The sequence below is a fragment of the Cherax quadricarinatus genome, chromosome 52 (genome assembly GCF_038502225.1).
Source record: "Cherax quadricarinatus isolate ZL_2023a chromosome 52, ASM3850222v1, whole genome shotgun sequence".
Taxonomy (NCBI): domain Eukaryota; kingdom Metazoa; phylum Arthropoda; class Malacostraca; order Decapoda; family Parastacidae; genus Cherax; species Cherax quadricarinatus.
The window spans coordinates 7,156,211-7,176,837 of record NC_091343.1 but is presented as its reverse complement, the minus strand read 5'-3'; the positions used below and the strand labels follow the sequence as shown (position 1 = coordinate 7,176,837).

General features: G+C 38.4%; 1 protein-coding gene across 12 annotated transcripts in view; it reads right to left on the bottom strand.

The window, feature by feature from the left end:
- disp (RND transporter family member dispatched) overlaps positions 1–20,627 on the bottom strand; it is a 753,128-nt gene that overhangs the window by 167,663 nt on the left and 564,838 nt on the right. For all 12 annotated transcript variants that reach the window (XM_070096023.1, XM_070096020.1, XM_070096021.1 and 9 more), the window contains one exon: positions 2,841–3,011. In XM_070096023.1, the coding sequence (XP_069952124.1) occupies positions 2,841–2,848 (8 nt within the window). In that variant the 5' untranslated portion in view covers positions 2,849–3,011. The remainder of the gene's footprint in view (positions 1–2,840; positions 3,012–20,627) is intronic.

Genomic DNA, 20,627 nt, shown 5'->3' with positions numbered 1-20,627 from the left:
CTTTGGTAAAGAAGGTGAGAAATACAATTGAATTCAAGAAAAACCTCATTGAAAATATGAAGGTGGTGTACGTGTGGCCGAACTGGCCAGAATGTATAAGAAACCCCATACAAGCATAGTTTCCATCGTGGCCAAGAAAAAGGAAATCAAGGAAGCTGTTGTTGCAAAGGGGGTAAATATGCTGACAAAAATGAGATCGCCAATACTTGAAGATGCTGAGAAGTTATTGTTGGTGTGGATCAACGAGAAACAATTAGCAGGAGATAGTCTTATTCTAGGCAGATGCATGACGATCTCAAAGAAATTGCCTGCAACAAGTACTGATACATGTATTTGTGAATTTAAGGCCAGCAAAGGCTGGTTTGAGAGATTTAAGAACTGTAGTGGCATACACAGTGTGATAAGGCATGGCGAGGCTGCCAGTTCAGACAAAATTGCAGCTACAAAATTCATAAGTGAATTCAAGGAGTACATACAGACTGAACAATTAAAACCACAAGTGTTCATTTGTGACGAAACAGTCCCCTTTTGGAAGAAAATGCCAAAGAGGACCTACATTACTCAGGAGGAAAAGGGACTGCCAGGACACAAGCCTATGAAAGACAGGCCGACGCTCATGTTTTGAAGTAATGCTACTGGGGATTTCAAAGTGAAGCCGTTACTAGTGTACCATTCTGAAAATCCCAGAGTGTTCAGGAAAAACAATGTTATGAAGAGTAAATTGTGTGTGTTTTGGAAACCTAATAATAAGGCATGGGTTACGAGGGAAATTTTCGCCGAGTGGTTCAATGAAGTGTTTGGCCCCAGTGTGAAGAATTACCTCCTGGAAAATAATTTTGGTCTCAAGTGCCTCCTGCTAATGGACAATGCACCTGCTCATCCTCCAAACTTGGATGACCTAATTCTGGAGGAGTATGGGTTCATCACAGTAAAGTTCTTGCCCCCTAATACCACTCCTCTCCTCTAGCCTATGGACCAGCAGATCATTTCAAACTTTAAAAACCTCTACACCAAAGCAATGTTTCAAAGGTGCTTTAATGTGACCTCAGACACTCACTTGACCCTAAGAGAATTTTGGGAAGATCACTTCAGTATCCTCCACTGCATAAGCCTTATAGGTAAGGCTTGGGAGGGAGTGACTACCAGGACTTTGAACTCTGCTTGGAGAAAACTGTGGCCAGATTGTGTCCACAAGAGGGATTTTGAAGGGTTTGGGGCTGACCCTGATGAGCCTATGGCAGTTGTGGAATCTATTGTGGCACTGGGGAATTCCATGGGGTTGGATGTGAGTTTGGAGGATGTGGAAGAGTTGGTGGAGGACCACAACGAAGAGCTCACCACTGAGGAGCTGCAGAAGCTTCAGCTGGAACAGCAACAGACTGCAGCTCAGAATATTGCTGCAGAGGAGGAGTAAGAGAGATGGAAGTTGTTGTTTTCTTCAGAAATTAAGATTTTTGAAATGTGGGGTAGGATGGAAAGATTTACGGAGAAACATCACCCTGACAAGGCTGCTGCAAGCCATATAGGCAACTTGTACAGTGACAAAGTCTTGGCCCATTTTAGGGAAGTTTTAACCCTTTCAGGGTCGACAGGCCCTCTCCTAAACTTGCTCTCAGGATCGGAAATTTTTCGAAAAAAAACAAAAATTATTTTTCTTATGAAATGATAGAGAATCTTTTCCTGATCATGACACCAAAAGTATGAAATTTGATGGAAAACTTAGGTAATTATGCTCTCGCGAAGTTAGCGGTCTCGATGATGTTTACACATCAGCAATTTCGCCCACACTGAGCCCTATTTTCAGCCAATTCCAATGTACCAGCTGACAAAAATCATAACTATTTCACTAGAATTCCATTTTTTCTATCGAATGAGTACAAGAAACTGCTCATTTACCAATTTTAACTATCCAATAAAGTGGTCAGAAATTGGAAATTTTGCCAATTTCTACAAATTTCAAAAGATGCCAATTTCCAAATAGGGTCCAGAATAAACAAGACAGACATTCTTGGCACTAAAATAACATTTCCTCTGCTCATTAGTCACGTTCCCAGGCTTCTGTTACATTTCTTTTGCTTTCCACTTTGAATTTTTATTCTCACAACAAACAGAAGATTAACTGTTATGCATACTACTGCATTAGGGTAGAAATGGTGTAGAAATGGTATAAATAATATCAGCGCACTTGTGAAAGAATATTAGACTCACCAGTTGATGTGTATTGGACGCATGGCATGATTTGTTTATTTCTGAACTTTGGCAAAAATCGAACATTTCTGCTACTCTATTACTTTATGTAATAAAGAAAAAAAATTGTGTTTAAATATGTATTATACAAGACTACACAACTTCACTGTTTGGAGTAAGAAACGCTACCAATGTTCGTATTGTGCTAATCTAGTCCATAGCAGGAGTCCAATATCAGTGTTTAATGAGGTTAAATAAAGTTATTATTATTAAATTTATAAACCTTATTATATCAAAAACCCGTACTGTTCAAAACCGTACTATGCAAGCTATTACTGTACAGGAGGTAAAGCACATAGTGCACCTCAGAAAACACATTCTACATGTTCGATAAATAAAAGCCTTTATTACTGCCACTTTTATTTTCTTTTATGGTTCCAAACTTAAGGGAGAAACTAAACACTGTGCTGAAGATGAAACCCCACCAACATAATTTTGCTCCTATAACTAAACAGTAAGTATTTATACAAACATATAAACACAGTGAAAGATGGGGAGAGGAAGGGAAAGGCACATTAGTTTCTAAAATACAGTACTTATCTTCATCAATGCATAACAAAAACAAACAAGAGACAATATATTCATATTCTGACCAGATCATGTTGGAAGGAAATGCTGGGTGTAGGAAGCTTTCATGATGACCCACACTCCTGCTGCACTTTGCCTGCAACACGCTCGACCCACACTCTTGGTGCACCTCGTCTGCAATACACTCAGCCACCACTTCTGCTGCGCCTCGTATGCAACACACTTAGTCACCACTCCTGCACAAATACACATATACTAATGTTATCAACATATTAAAATACCTTAAGAATTGGCATAGAAAAAAGTGAAGATCCCATCAAATTATGTTCTTCATTTCCTGGAATAATGTGATAATATGTATTATTTTTAAGAAATGACATTAAGAAATTTATTGTAATTATAAAATTTTCTCACTATATATAAACAAATTAATTCATTACCAAATCTTCACTAAAAATTTGATAGAATTACCAGTTAATGTGATACAAACATATGATTACCCTTGTAATCACTTGTTCTGGAAGGACATGAACTTGACCTCAACAATTAGGTAAGGGGTTTGTAAGTACAGTGGTACCTTGACTTACGAGTTTAATTCGTTCCGTGACCAAGCTCATAACTCAATTTGCTTGTATAACAAATCAATTTTCCTCGTTGAAATTAATTGAAATGCCATTAATTTGTTCCAGCGGAATTCCTGGCTCTGAGGAGGCAGGAGAAAATACTTCAATATGACACTAATATCAACTCTACGGCTTATTTATCTATCATAACTGATCTAATATGACATAATAAACAATATAAATAACATAGAAACATGATATGTACTCTAGAATGAATAAAGTATGTCATTACAGTAGGGCCCCGCTTATACGGCAGGCTAGGTTCCAGGCTACCACCATAAAGTGGAACACCCTTTTTATCCACTTATAAATGCATAGAAATACGTACTAGATAACAAGTTTACACTAACATATATTAAGCTAGCAATAGAACTAGACATTAAAAACAATAAAAAAGTAAAATACACATATAGTACAGTGGAACCTCGACTTATGAACTTAATCCATTCCTTGACCTTGTTCATATCCTGATTTGTTCATATAGTGAGTCAATCTTCCTCATTTAAATTAACTGAAAAGCCATCAATCCATTCCGGTGGAATTCCTGCTCTCAGAGGCAGGAAAAATACCAGTCAATACATGTATTAACTTTACGGCTTTTTACCTATTACAACTGATCTAATATGACGTAGTAAACCAAATAAATAACACAGAAACCTGATATACACTCTAGAATGAATAATATATGTCATTATGTGACAAGTGGAGGCGGCCATAACCATTTCCGCATTGTTGTGGTATTCACTGCCATCTAGTGATGGCCTTTCAAAGCCATGTATTATTATTCATGTTCATATTCATATTCATATAGTTTATTTGGACATGATACATAGTTGTACAAGGATTTATAGTACTAGTTGGGTATACATGCCAAAAGCCCCTTGTATGCAAAGCATTATGGGCAGGCTTAAAATTAACTTAAAATTAACAAGCAGTACAATATTCAAAACAATAGTACTACATTATTATTATACTATTATTAGTATACGTATTATTATATTATATTATTATTATTATTATTATTATTATTATTATTATTATAATGGGGAAGCACTTATGGAGGGGGGATGGAAGGTATTCAGGCTTAATTTAGGGAACTGGAACACAGATCCAATCCCCTAGATCAAGAGCCCCTCACCACATACATACCAATAATAATAATGATAATAATAATAATAACAATAATTATTATTATAATAATAATAATACAATATAATAATAATAATAATAATAATAATAATAATAATAATAATAATAATAATGAGAAACTTCAAAAGGCTGCCAGTAGTTGGTGCCACCATCTGCAAAACACTGGTAACCACTACTTTTCACCTGTCTAGACTTAAGTCATGTATAAGTACTAGGTTAAGTCTGTCCGAAATGCCTCAGCATGATAGTAGCTTTCTTTGCTCCAATCATATTATAATATGTAAACACACATTGTAACCTTTGCAAAGAAATAAATATTTTATTTATTCATTCATTTAAGGAACCTTCCTTGAGAGGGAAGTATGCATCCTGAAATTTCGTTCGTATCCAGAAGCAAACAATTGACTGAACAACGGTTCGTATCCTGAAACGTTCACATGGTGGGGCGTTTGTAAGCCAAGGTTCCACTGTAAACTCATTACTTACCTTAAAATATTTGTAGTCTTAATCTAGGGTGAGATGAGTATGTACTAGTATTTATTGTAAGAAATCAAGTCTGGTATGTATTGTAGCCAGCCAGGCTACCATACCAGGCCACCCCACCCACACATAATATTCTTTGACAGTTAAGCGTCCCCGAGTGATAAAATGCACATACAGTTCACTCATTACTGACCTTAAAATATTTGTAGCCTTAATGTAGGATCAGAAAGACGTAGAATTAGGGAGGATATGATTGAGGTGTATAAATGGAAGACAGGAATAAATAAAGGGGATGTAAATAGTGTGCTGAAAATATCTAGCCTAGACAGGACTCGCAGCAATGGTTTTAAGTTGGAAAAATTCAGATTCAGGAAGGATATAGGAAAGTACTGGTTTGGTAATAGAGTTGTGGATGAGTGGAACAAACTCCCAAGTACCGTTATAGAGGCCAGAACGTTGTGTAGCTTTAAAAATAGGTTGGATAAATACATGAGTAGATGTGGGTGGGTGTGAGTTAGACCTGATAGCTTGTGCTACCAGGTCGGTTGCCGTGTTCCTCCCTTAAGTCAATGTGACCTGACCTGACTAGGTTGGGTGCATTGGCTTAAGCCAGTAGGAGACTTGGACCTGCCTCGCATGGGCCAGTAGGCCTTCTGCAGTGTTCCTTCGTTCTTATGTTCTTATGTTCTAACCAGGCAAACATGTCTGGTTTGTGCACAAGTTACGTTTTGTACTAGTTGTCTCTACATTGATATGGTAGAATAAATAAAGAGGAACACTCCCATTCTCATGTAACACCATTTTTTGAAGAAATGACGCTCTAAGTGAAGGCATATGAAAGGAATAATTTTCTAGTTACCCCCAGTACCACATTTTCTCTTATGTTGGACTACAGAAAACTTTATTCTTGCTGTTACTCATACAAGTCGTCTGGCTACCACATCTCAAATTTATGTTTATTTATTCTACTGTGGGGTGTATTTATAGTCTTTATATGTTACATATCATGTTTATTATATAATTTTGAAAAAATATCATAGATGGATTAATGAAAATGTGTATATTAATGTAATATACGACATTTAATGAGACTCAGTCATTATTATTATTATTATCATTACTAATATGGCATCTCGAGACATAAGACACTCTTAGTGATTTTAATGTGTACCTGCACGCCAGCACATTGTGTAAGTTTATTTAGGTACAGGTATACGTAAGTATAATTATCAGAGTATATATAAAATGTGAAATAATTTTTAAAAACACTTGAAATTTTGGAGTTTCCAGACATAATGGAGAGACATGGTGCTTACGGGGCTCACGGAAAATGTAAACAAACCGGGTAGGGCGCGGTGACCGTATTAGAAAGTCAGGTGGGGGGAGCCGTATAGCAAGTTTTGGTTATAATTTTAAATGTCAGTACAGTGGACCCCAGACATTCGATGGCATCGACATTCGATAAGTCCGACATTCGATGCATTTTAACGCAAAAATTTCGCCTCGACATTCAATGGAAAGCCCGACATTCGATACGATTCGTACGAGACGTATCCACATGTGGCCTGAACTGCCCCGTGTGTGCCAGTGTTTACAAGCCAGCCAGTGTGCGCGCATCTAAGCATACATTCGGTACATTCCATATTATCACTGTTTTTGGTGCTTGTTTCTGCAAAATAAGTAACCATGGGCCCCAAGAAAGCTTCTAGTGCCAAGCCTTCAAGAAAAAAGGTGCTAATGACTATTGAAATGAAGAAAGAGATAATTGCAAAGTACGAAAGTGGACTGCGTGTGTTGGAGCTGGCCAGGTTGTATAGTAAACCCCAATCAACCATCTCTACTATAGTGAGCAGGAAAACGGCAATCAAGGAAGCTGTTGTTGCAAAAGGTGCAACTTTGTTTTCGAAACAGAGATCGCTAGTGTTAGAAGATGTTGAGAGACGGTTATTGGTGTGGATAAATGAAAAACAGATAGCAGGAGATAGCATCTCTCAAGCGATCATTCGTGAAAAGGCTAGGCAGTTGCATGAAGATTTGGTAAAGAAATTGCCTGCAACTAGTAGTGATGTGAGTGAATTTAAGGCCAGCAAAGGTTGGTTTGAAAGATTTAAGAATCATAGTGGCATACACAGTGTGGTAAGGCATGGTGAGGCTGCCAGTTCAGACCACAAAGCGGCTGAAAAATATGTGCATGAATTCAAGGAGTACACAGAGGCTGAAGGATTGAAACCTGAACAAGTGTTTAATTGTGACGAAACAGGCCTGTTTTGTAAGAAATTGCCAAGCAGGACCTACATTACTCAGGAGGAAAAGGCACTCCCAGGCAGGGCCGGATTACCGCATAGGCAAACTAGGCATTTGCCTAGGGTCCCGCGCATTTGGGGGCCCCGCGGTCCAAGGGGTTCAGGGGCTCATCCAAGACTGCGCACATGGTGCAAGTGCAAAGGGGTCCCTACCTAAAAAGTTCAAGTGTTTGGAGAGTAAAATTGATTTTTAAAAATTAATCAAAACAAAAATAAATAATGAAATAAAATAAAATAAAAATAGATAAACCTAACCATAGATGGCAACACTCAACACGCCTTTGTTTACATCAGAACAGCTGTGTTTTCCTGCTAATGGGTGAGTATGGGAGATTCCTCTCCAATTTTCTGTAGTAATTACAAGTTATCTAGACTTGTACTGTGACAAATTAACTGAAGTGTTGTTGATAGACATTGATGTGTATGGATAAATGTTTGTTTTCGCCTCTAAATGTTAAGGGAGGTACCTGATAGGGTTACTTGACCAGTAAAGTCGCATGGACCAGTAAAGACGCATTTTCGGTAAAAATACTATAAAGAAAAACCTAAAAACGCAAACTGACTTCCGTTTGTAGGTTTTAAAAGCACTTTGTCCTGTCTTTAAGTCTTTATCATTTCAATAACAGATCTCAATTGATTGATGTTCTACATCACTTCCGTCGCAAATGCTTAGTTTTCAAGTTGCGATGGAAGTGATGTAGAACATCAATTAATTTACTACATATTTCCCCAGAAACACATAAGCCACATCAGAAAATCGTTGGTTGGGTGAAACTGAAAATTGTCCCTGCATTCTTTAATTCTCATGTCCTTATCTATGGTGGTAGGCCATATATCATGCAAAACATAATGATTAGTTTAGTTATGAAAATGGTAATATAAATACCACTGTGCATTGTTCTTGGACTCGGTATGATTTCTGTTTAAGTAAATTGGAGATCCCAGAAACACATAAGCCACATCAGAAAATCGTTGGAAAAATTTGTATTTGCATGATTACAGACAGTGATACATCCTCATTATGGCATCTCGTGAACGTGATGTTGGACGTTCTTATGCGAGTGGGTCACAGAAAAGAAAGAAGAAAATTCAAGAAGAAGAACAGAAAAAGAAAGATGTAGGAAGCTGCAGAAAGATCACAGACATGCTCACGAAAACAGTTTCTGATGTTACCAGTACAGCTGAATCTGCAGATACGTCAGATCATACAGGAAGCCCTCCCTCCATTATTTCTCAGCCAGCATCTACTTCTTTTGTGTCTCCTCTCAATGTCTCAACGGACATTTCATCCACAGGATTTGTCTTAAAAGATCCTGCCTCATGGCCAAATGTAATCCCAGATTCTCTACGTAATGCTTTCATTGCAGAAAACTTCAGTCAAACTCTGAACATTGACTTTAGGAAATCAGCAAGGATTTATGATGATGGAAGTCGTCGTTGTTTAAAGTCATCTATGTTTTATAGGAAGCTTGCAAATTCAGAAACTGTGAAAAGATCATGGATGGTATACTCTGAAAGCTCAGGAAAAGTGTACTGTTCAGCATGCAAGCTATTTTCTACCAAAGAAAATACCTTCACACAGGGCTTCAATGACTGGAAAAATTCCAAGCGTTTCGAGGAACATGAAAACAGCACCACTCACAGGAGCTGCATTTTAGCCAGTGTATTTCGTGCACAGAAAAAAGGCTTATTGGATTCTCATTTGGAAAATCAAACTGAAAAAGAGCGCACTTATTGGAGAAAAGTTCTAGAAAGAGTTGTTGCTGTTGTAAAATTCTTAGCTCTAAGAGGACTTGCTTTCCGTGGAGAAAATGAGGTTTTTGGTTCGGAAAACAATGGCAATTTCCTAGGGATAATAGAACTGTTAGCACAATTCGATCCATTCTTAGCAAATCATGTGTCACGCCTTGGGAATGCAGGAAGAGGCACTGTATCTTACATGTCATCTACTATATGCAATGAATTTATTGAACTGATGACTAAGAAGGTCCTCAATAACATCATAGCAGCTGTGAAAACTGCAAAATACTTTGCAATAAGTGTAGATTCAACACCAGATATTTCACATACAGATCAATTGACATTCATTGTTCACTTTGTTGACTCCAGTGGTAAGCCTGTAGAGTGCTTTATAAAATTCATTCCTCTTTCAGGCCATGATGGAGAAACAATGATGAATGTAGTACTGGATACTCTGCTTGAACATGATCTCTCTATTATGGATTGCCGTGGCCAGAGCTACGACAATGCAAGTAACATGTCGGGTAAATATAATGGATTGCAAGCCCGTATCAAGCAAATCAACCCACTTGTTGAATATGTGCCCTGCTCAGCACATTCTCTTAATCTTGTTGGGTCATGTGCTGCAGAGTGTTGTGTCACTGCAGTTTCATTTTTTGGACTTTTAGAAGCACTCTTTAATTTTTTCTCTGCTTCAACGCATCGGTGGAGTATACTCAAGTCAACCATTCATGGAGATGTCATCAAATCATTATCAACAACAAGGTGGTCAGTGCAGCATGATGCAACACATGCTTTGAAAGACAGCTTTGCTGAAATACGTTCTGCTTTGATCCAAACAGCAGAGGATGAAGACCAGACAGCAACTACAAGAAGCGAAGCAGCCAGCTTAGCATCAAAATTGGAAGATTTTGAATTGGCCTTACTCTGTGTGCTTTGGGACTGTATACTGGAACGGTTAAATGCCACGAACAAGACACTTCAGAAAATTGAAATTGAAATGGCTACTTGTGCTAACCTCTATGCAGGCTTAGTGGAATTTGTAAGCTCACTTCGCAATGATGAAGCTTTTGAAATGTTTGAAGAGAAAGCTAAACTGCTGGTGAAAGACTACAGTTACCGGGCTGATCATCAGCGGTCAAGGAAGAGGAAACGCAATTTTGAAGAGCCGGACAATGAAATTGTGTTGCTACCAAGGCAGAAATGTAAGACAGCTACATACTTCATCATTCTAGATTCACTGATTACAGAATTGGTGAAATGAAAAGAAATCTACCAGAATCTCAATGACAAGTTTGGATTTCTGTTCAAAATTACTACTATGCCAGATGCAGAATTGAGAGAAGCTGCATTAAAGTTGCAACAACACCTTTCAGCAGATGTTCAGGACACATCTGTTGAAGAAATAGTTCATTTTTCTGGGTATATGAATCAGATTAAAGCTCCACCTGAAAAATGTGCGCCCTCAGCTGCTTTGAAACATTTAAGAAATGCAGGTATCTCAGAAACCTTCCCCAATGTTGACATAGTGTATCGCCTTTACCTAACACTTCCAGCTACTAACTGTGAAGGAGAATGTTCATTTTCTGTTTTGAAAAGAGTGAAAAACCAGCTCCGTTCAACAATGAGCCAAGACAAATTGTGTAACCTAGCCTTGTTGACCATTGAGTCTGATCTAACAAGAAATATTGATTTTCAGAATATAATCGATGATTTTGCCAATATGAAATCCAGAAAAAAGTTTATTTAAGAAGTGCCTGTGAATATAAACAATTCTTTACTTTCTTGAGTTTATATGATTTGATAGTCTTATGCATGATGCAATGATAACAATAATAGTCAGTGATTTACAAAGGAAATAATAGTGCTGTAGTGGTTATGCTGAATATAATAGGTACATGATGTCACTACTTTAACCCTTTCAGGGTCCAAGGCCCAAATCTGGAGTCACGCACCAGTGTCCAAGAATTTTCAAAAAAAAAATTTGTTATTTTTTCTTATGAAATCGTAGAGAATCTTTTTGTGAAGGTAATAAAACAAAAAGTACGAAATTTGGTGGAAAATTGACGAAATTATGCTCTCGCAAATTTTGATGTGTCAGCGATATTTACGAATCGGCGATTTTGCCGACTTTGACTCCCATTTTAGGCCAATTACATTATTCCAATCAACCAAATTCTTAGCTATTTCACTAGTATTACTTCTATTCTATCGATTGAGCACAAGAAATCGCCAAGTCAAATGTTTCAACTACAAAATAAAGTGATCGGAAATTGTTAATTTGGCCAATTTAACACAAAGTTCAAAATATTCCAATTTCAAAATAGGGTCCAGAATGAACAATGTAGGCATTCCTGGCACTAAACTAACATTTTCTCTGTTCATTAGTTATGTTTTGAGGCTTTACAAATAAATTCCATTTTGATATTTTATTCACATAATGAATTTTTATTCACACCAAAAAATAGAAGATTTACTGTTATGCAATACTGTAATAATTGTATAAATATCATCACCATATTTGTGAATGTATATTAGACCCACCAGCTGACGTGTATTAGATGTGTGAGGTCGTTTGTTTACTCTTGAATATCGGCAAAAATTTAACATTTCTGCTACTTTGAGCTCAGTTTCAAGCCATTTCCAGTGCTAAAACCAATCAAAATCATCTCTATTTCTGTAATATGTCTTCCATTCTATCAAATGAGACCAAGAAATCGCAAATATAACTATAAAAAACATACGAAAAAACACTGCAAAGTTGCTGTTTTAATCGAAAAATCATGATTTAATTTTTTTTCTCTCATTATACACAGTGTGCTGCAGGATCTGTTTTATGTGGTGCACACATACCACATAGATGTATTCTCTCATATCTAGGCCCAAATGTACCACTCACAGTTTATCAGAGTGAGCTGAGCTCATGGCGTAGATCTACGGTTTGGACCCTGAACATAAAGCCGTAGATCTATGGGACGGACCCTGAAAGGGTTAATAGCCTAATCTAGTAATACTATGCTGTCTTGAGTTTATTCTCTTTAAAATGCATGATTTAACAAGATAGTTATAATGGCTGTTGGTAAGTGGTTTTGGTTGTCTTGATGTACTTTCCCTATTAAATTTAATCTAAATAGCCAGAAAGTATTTAATTAGACCTTAACCCTTTGACTGTTTCAGGCCCCTCTCTGAAACTGTCATTCTATGTCGCCAAATATTCGAAAAAAAAAAATTATTTTTTCTTATGAAAATGTTAGGAATATTTTTAGTAGTGTTTTAAGCCTAAAAATTTTTTTTCGCCATCAGTACTTACTGAGATATAGAGCCGCAAGGTTTGCAGAAAGTGACGTGCGTACGGCAACAACGGCGACTGCCGCCCACCCGGTATTCTTTTATTTACTCTAATTCAAAGGTTTCTTGCATTTTTCAATATTTTTCTGTTCCAGGTAACTTATGTGGCCTGTGAGACCAATGTAAGGTGCATTCTTCAAATATACACTCATTGTTTACAACACAATAACAGAACAAACTTTATCACTATTAGTTTGTGTATACACTTTGTTTACACAAACAAACAATACAAAACAATGTTTATTACTATTGTTCCATAATATATATACATATGTACAGTCACTAAACATGTTCCTAGAACTGCTGCAGCTTGTGGAAGTCTTTGAAACATGGGTATATGCAGAGGGGCACTTGACACTCCTCACACATAAAACGAGTGTCTCTGCATTTTTGTGGGCGTTTTGTGGTATGCATACATACATAACACCTCTTCTGAGCATTTTTCTTGGCAGTAGTAGGAGGCAGTTGTATGGGGTAGTGATCACCAGGCCTCAAACGAGATGACGTCTGTGGGCGCTGGTCTATTGCAGGAGTTGCTCCTTGGTACTTTGCAATTATTTGTCTGATTACTGACAGGCAAAATTCACCATATTTTGGTGTTTTGTTGGTCTTCAACTTGTATATGTTATAAGCATTTAGCATAGAGATATCAACAAGATGGAAAAAAAGTTTTATATACCACTTATAACTCTTGCATACACAGTCTGCAAACCCAATCTGCATGTCACATTTGTCCACTAAGCGCATATTGAGGTTGTAGTCCATGACAGCTGCAGGCTTTAGAATGGGTTCATTGGTCTCTCTGTTGTCCCTGCCACTGGGTACCATTTCGTTTCTGTGAACTGATGTCAACAATGTGACATCACGTTTGTCATGCCACCGAAATGCCATGATGTCATTGGCAGCAAAGGCTTGCACCTCACCTCTGCAAGTGCCAGCATTGAACCTTGGCATATGTTTACGATTACCACGCACTGTGCCACACACGTCTGTCAAGTTCACTCACAAGAAATCACTGAGTAAGGGGCTTGTGTACCAGTTATCAGTAAATAACATATGCCCCTTACCAAGATATGGTTCCATCATTATTCGAACCACATCACCAGAGATACCCAATAACTTCATGGTATCTCTCAAAGTATTACTGCCAGTGTACACAATGATATCCAAAACTAGACCACTTCTGCAATCACACAGTACAAATAGCTTTATACCAAAGCTTTTCCTCTTGCTTGGTATATATTGCTTGAATGAGAGTCTTCCTTTGAATAAAATCAAGGACTCATCAATAACAAGCTTCCTGAAGGGATAAAAATACATGCAGCACTTTTGTTTCAGGTACATAAACACATTTCTGATCTTATATAACCTGTCGCTTCTGTCAGGCCTGGTTTTGTCTGAAAAGTGTAACATACGTAACAGTATCAGGAAACGATTGACACCTATAATGTCACTAAAACCTGGAGTTGAAATCAGGCATTCTGTTGCCCAGTATGTGGTGACAGTGTGCTTATACACATGTGGCATAAGCATTATTTTGGCAAAAAACAGGTACATCTCTGTGATGAATGGTTTGAAAAACCGACAGTTGTCTCCTTCCACTTGTGTAGCCGTGATTTTGGTGAGAGAATTGTATTTGCCATGGTGTAATCACAGTATGTGTTTGTTTCCCTGACAATGATGTCCATCAGGGGTTCATCGAAGAATAACTCAAAGCAGTCCAGTTCACTGGCATTGTTCCCAAGTGGACAAGATGGCTTTATTCCACTTTGTGTTTCATCAAAGTCATGGGGACTGGGAACAAACTCGTCACCGTCCTGCCAATCCCAGATGCGGTCTGCTGGTGGGGTCTGGATATTGTACCGTGGTTGTGGTTGTGCAGGTTGTGGTTGTGCAGGTTGTGGTGGTGCAGGTTGTGGGAGTGTGGGGTAGGGTGAGGCTGGTTGTTGTGCTGCGTCAGCAGCGTGGGTAGTAGCGTGGCCCGCTGATGGTGCCACATGGGCCGTGCCACCCTCACTATCACCACCACTGCCTCCTCCCTCACTGTCACCATTCATACCCATCATTACAATATCGTCATCTTCACTATCAGGTCGTGGTGTAGGGCCACGGGATGTGCTCCCAGAGTTTCTCCTTCCCCTTGGAACAACATATGAAACACTACCAGACCGCATGCTACGTCGTACATACTGCCATTTCACTGGGGAATATTCACTCTCACTGTCACTAGAACTGCTTTCAATGACCTTGAAATCACTATCACTATCACTGCTATCATCTGGGTGTTGTACACGACCAAATAGTTTCCTCTTTCGTCCTGGTACAGGCGAACGTGAACGTGAACAAGCCGGCACAGCACCAGAGGTGGAAGGTTGTGGGTCATCTGGGTTTTCATCACTAATTACGTTATCCTGGGCACTTTTTCCGGTAACACTCACTTCAAAACCCTGGAATTCACTGTCACTGACATTTTCATCGCTGTTGGAGCTATCACTTGGGAACAAAAGACCTCCAATCTGCTGAGGAGTGAGGAACTTCTTACCGAGAGGCATGGTGAAAATGGACTAACAACATGGCATTCTCACAATGCACCGCTGGGTCCCAGATTTTTTTCACAGGGTGCACACCGACCACTGAGACCCATTCTCTCTCGTGTAGGCCTACCAGGCCTTTGGCGCTTGATTTGAAGCTGCTAGAATTTGTGCGTATAAATACGTCAGAAACATTGGCTCGTAAGACGTATTTATACGTCGGAAACAGTCAAAGGGTTAAGGGGGCAATGTTCTACAACGTTTCTACAAGAAATTATAGTCATTTATATCAGGTATGGTGGCGGCGATGTAGGTAGCGCGTCTGTTCTCAACCTATGTATTTTTTGGAATTTTTTCCTTGTTTTTTATCGCTTTTTCTTTGCATTATTCTTTCTAATATAATAATTGATTATTTGGCATCATATAAGAGTAGGTGGAGCTTATCAATAGACGTCTAGCCTATCGGGAAGCACCTGGGTACACTCGGCAGTGATCCCTCTCCAGAGAGTGCCAGGTGAAATCATTTCATTATTATGCTTATATCAGCTTATATATTAACTATACGGCTTATTTATCTATCAGAATTGATCTAATATGATATAATAATCACTGTAAATAACAAACAAACATGTTATATACTCTAGACTGAATAAAATAGGCCATAATATAGCGAGAGTCCACCAGCAATATTTCGATATAAAAAAGTTACTCCTCGTCTCCATGTTGTATTGTTTGGTCTGTGAGTGAGAGAAAACGATGTTTTGAAGAGGATAACTGCACTAGAACATCAGTTTACTAAGAAATACACCGAAACAAATGCGATTTTCGCGAAAAAAAAAAATTTTTTTTTTGACGGTAGGCCTACCGGCGTTCTAGGCCTATATCTCGGAAGTAACTTATTCACTTATTTCGCGGACCTGAACCATTATTAATGATTGTATTGAAATGATTTTCACAGACAATATAAAACAAAGTGTGTTTTAATTTTTAACGATGGATTTTTTGGAATATCTCAAATATTTTTGATTTTGTGGGGGGTATAAGGCAGATATTTTGGTGAATGCCAAATATTCTGTCAAATGTATTTTTTTTTACCATGATAATAAGATATATTAGATGAAATGGCAACGTAAAATATTCGTGCTAGTTGTATTCTAACAGTTGGGAATGTCGGAAGTGCCACTCGTAGTGCCAATTTGTCAGGGGATGCTGCCATATATCAAAATTATGTTAATATTTTTTTTCTATGTTGTTTGTTGGCCAATCATACTGAAACTTTGTCACATTAAACTATATATGCACCTCTAAAAGTACACCAAAAATAAAATAAATCGGTTGAAAACAAAAAAAAAAAAAATATAATCCCTCACATGGATCCCCCCACCCCCAAGCTGGAAGGGGTCGCTTCGCTTACCCATAACTCAAAGGGGCTCCACCAATCTGAATAGCCTAGGGCCCAGAGACTTCTTAATCCGGCCCTGCTCCCAGGACATAAGCATATAAAAGACAGGCTTACTCTTCTGATGTGTGCCAATGCTAGTGGTGATTGCAAAGTGAAGCCTTTATTGGTGTATCACTCAGAAACTCCCAGAGCATTCAGGCAAAGGAATGTCCTCAAGGCTAATTTGTGTGTGCTGTGGAGGGCAAACAGTAAGGCATGGGTCACTAGGGACGTTTACTGACTGGTTACACCATGCATTTGCCCCCACTGTGAAAAATTACCTAATTGAAAAGAAATTAGACCTTAAGTGCCTCCTGGTATTAGACAATGCCCCTGGTCATCCTACAGACTTGGCAGAGCGACTTTCTGGGGACATGAGTTTCATTAAGGTCAAGTTTTTGCCTCCTAATACCACTCCTCTCCTGCAGCCCATGGACCAGCAGGTCATTTCAAACTTCAAGAAACTGTACACAAAATCTGTTTCAAAAGTGCTTCGTAGTGACCACAGAAACTCAACTGACTCTAAAAAGAGTTTTGGAAGGATCAGTTTAATATCCTCAATTTTATAAACCTTATAGGTAAGGCTTGGGAGGAAGTGACTAAGAGGACCTTGAACTCTGCTTGGAAAAAACTGTGGCCAGAATGTGTAGACAAAAGGGATTTTGGAGGGTTTGAGGCTAACCCTGAGAATCCTATGCCAGTTGAGGAATCCATTGTCGCACTGGGGAAGTCCTTGGGGTTGGAGGTTAGTGGGGAGGATGTGGAAGAGTTGGTGGAGGAGGACAATGAAGAACTAACCACTGATGGGCTGCAAGATCATCTTCAACAGCAAGAGGCCACACCTGAGGAAACTGCTTCGGAGAAGGGGATAGAGAAACTGAAGAAGTTGCCTACTTCAAAGATTAAGGAAATGTGTGCAATGTGGCTTAAAGTGCAAACCTTTTTTGATGACAATCACCCTAACACAGCTATTGCAAGCCGTGCTGGTGACTATTACACTGACAATGTTGTGAACCACTTTAGGAAAGTCATAAAGGAACGAGAGATACAGGCCTCTATGGACAGATATGTTGTGCGACAGAAGTCCAGTAACTCTCAAGCTGGTCCTAGTGGCATTAAAAGAAGAAGGGAAGTAACCCCAGAAAAGGACTTGCTACCTCAAGTCCTAATGGAAGGGGATTCCCCTTCTAAACACTAACACCATCCACACTCTCCCCTCCTCCCATCCCATCAATCATCACAAGATCTTCATTAAAGGTAAGTGTCAATTATTCTATTGTTATTAATCTATTGTTATTGTTGTTATTGTAATTATTCTATTGCATTAAACTTAATATTTTATGTGGTAAAATTTTTTTTTCATACTTTTGGGTGTCTTGCACGGATTAATTTGATTTCCATTATTTCTTATGGGGAAAATTAATTTGACTTTCGATATTTTCGACATTCGATAGCTCTCAGGAACAGATTAGTATCGAATGTCGAGGGTCCACTGTATTAGTGGAACTCCGTAAAGCGGGGCCCTAGTGTATGCGACGAGTGGTGGCGGCCACTCTGGAGGTAAAAATAATTATTGCTTTGACCATATTTTCCCATTCTTGCCCTTCTGAGGTCTTATTATAAGAGAAAACAGAGTGTCTGTGATGCTACTGCACTAGATCATGAGTTTCATGAGGAAAACACTGAAACAAAAGCAATTTTCTCCTGTTTTTCTATGATTCTATGCTTCAATTCAATGGACATCATCCTCTTCTCCTAAGCACTGTCCTTTGCACTTACTGTCTTAGGACCCATGGTTAGAAAAAAGAAATTTGGCAAAATAATTGCAGAAAAAGCACAAAACATTGGGATGCTGGGTGGAAGTTGTGGCATTCTCTGCACCACCTAGAGGCAGCATATCTGAAGCTCACTTGAAACTCAGATTATGGCTCACAACTCAAAGCAAAAAATTGACCCAGTGATGGCTCGTAACTCAGAAAACTTGTAAATTGGGGCACTCATAAGTCAAGGTACTACTGTAAGTTTATTTAGGTACAGGTACACAAGTACAATTATCATATACAGTATAGTGTAAATTACTTAGGATAACCTAAAAAAACAAGTCAGAGTAACTTATTTCTATTGGGTATAAAGTGATGACAAATACGAAATAAGACGCATATAAAGTACAGTGGAACCTTGACTTACGAGTGTCCCAATGACGAGTTCTTTGAGATATAAGCCGTCCCTGGGTCGATATTTTGCTCTGAGTTACGAGCCAGCTCCCCCTGCTTCCCCATCAACGCAAAACCTGGACACCTTGCTTGTTTATCTATGATTTCATGTTTTAATTCCATGGAAATCATCCTCTTTTTTCTCAGCATTGTCCTTTACACTTACTTTCTTAGGACCCATGCTTAGTAAAACAAAATTTGGCCAAATGACTGTCAAAAATGTAAGCAAACCATGAAAGTACTGCTCTCACAGCGAGGTAAACAGTGCACTGAGTCGGCAGTGTTCGTTATTATAATAATAACAATAATTAATTATTATTATTATTATTGTTAGTATTATTATTATAATGCTAGAGCTTCAGTTCCCTAAATTAATAATAATAATAATAATAATAATAATACATGATACGTACGTAATAATAATTCAGAATGCTGCCGCTAGTTGGCACAGCTGATGCCAAAACATCCGGTAAGCAGTACACATGTTTACGCTGTAGGAGCAGTTCTCTTGTGCTTGCTTGCTTTTCTTATACAGTCATTTGGCCAAATTTCTTTTTTCTAACCATGGGTCCTAAGAAAATAAGTGCAAAGGACAGTGCTGAGAAGAAAAGGATGATGATTTCCATGGACTTAGCCAGGCAATACCAGCTTAGTACATCTACGATATGTAAATACTACAGCTGTGTCAGCTATGCTCAGTGATTAAACAAAACAAATTGTATCAGTAAGTTCAGTGATTAAAAAAACAAACTGTATCAAGGAAAGTTAAGTGATTAAACAAAACAAATTGTATCAGTTGTTGTTGGAGGTTTACAGGGTCACTGACATCATACGCCGCAGCCTCAACATACCCCAGCATCTCTGCTCCAAGTGTGTAACAGCTTAACATTTCTTTACATTCTGCAGTGTACAGGTCTCCCTCAACATTTGCGAGGGTTAGGGGATGAAGACCCTCGCAAATGTTGAAAAATCGTGAATGTTTGGTGCCCCAATATATTGTAGAGAAATATAATACACCTCCATGGGGAAGTGAAACTGAATTCCTCCTCTGTAAGCCATGCGTGTTGTAAGAGGCGACTAAAATGCCGGGAGCAAGGGACTAGTAACCCCTTCTCCTGCATAAATTACTAAATTTAAAAAGAGAAACTTTTGTTTTTCTTTTTGGACCACCCTGCCTTGGTGGGATACAGCCTGTTTGTTGAAAAAAAAATACAATACTGCTTCCTTAACCTACTGAACCATGAACAATCATAAAACACATGAAAACATTGCAAAATACATACATGTATTGTATATACATACATGCTCCTCCCACTCTTATATCTGTCCAATCTCTTTTTAAAGCTACCCAAGGTCCTATTGAAGCTAAAACCTTGGGTAGTTTCAAATTTAGGTTGGATAAATACATGAGTGAGAGGGTTTGGATTTGAGTAGGACATGCACGTAAGTAAATAGAATTATCAAAGCTTATTGCTTGGGTAGCGTTTATTCTGTTAGTGGTTGGATTTGTGAAGGACCTGCCAAATATAGGCCAACAGGCCTACTGCAGTGTTCCCCCTTTCTTATGTTCTTATGTTGATGAGTGGAACAGTGAGCTGGACCTGGCTAGCTTGTGCTACTAGATCAGATGCCATGCTCTTTCCTTAAGTGAATGTGACCTAACCTGACTAGGTTAAGGCATTGGCTTAAGCCAGTGGGAGAGCTGGACCGCCTCGCATGGGCTAGCAGGCCTGCTGCAGTGTTCCTTCTTTCTTATGTTCTATGTTCTTATGTAAATTGCTTTAAACTGTTCTACTGTAATACTGTAATCATTATAAACTAATTCAATAGTGTAATTATTCTCTACTAGACTTAAAGCCATTTAGCATTACCTAATAGAATATTCCATTCTCTTGTACTCATTGTAACTTATCTAATGACCACATGAACTATTATTGCCTTCCTAACATTAAGTAAATTTTTAAGTTTGCCTGAAATGTTCTGCGTACCAAGAGGCTTTTGGCATGTACACCCAACTACTA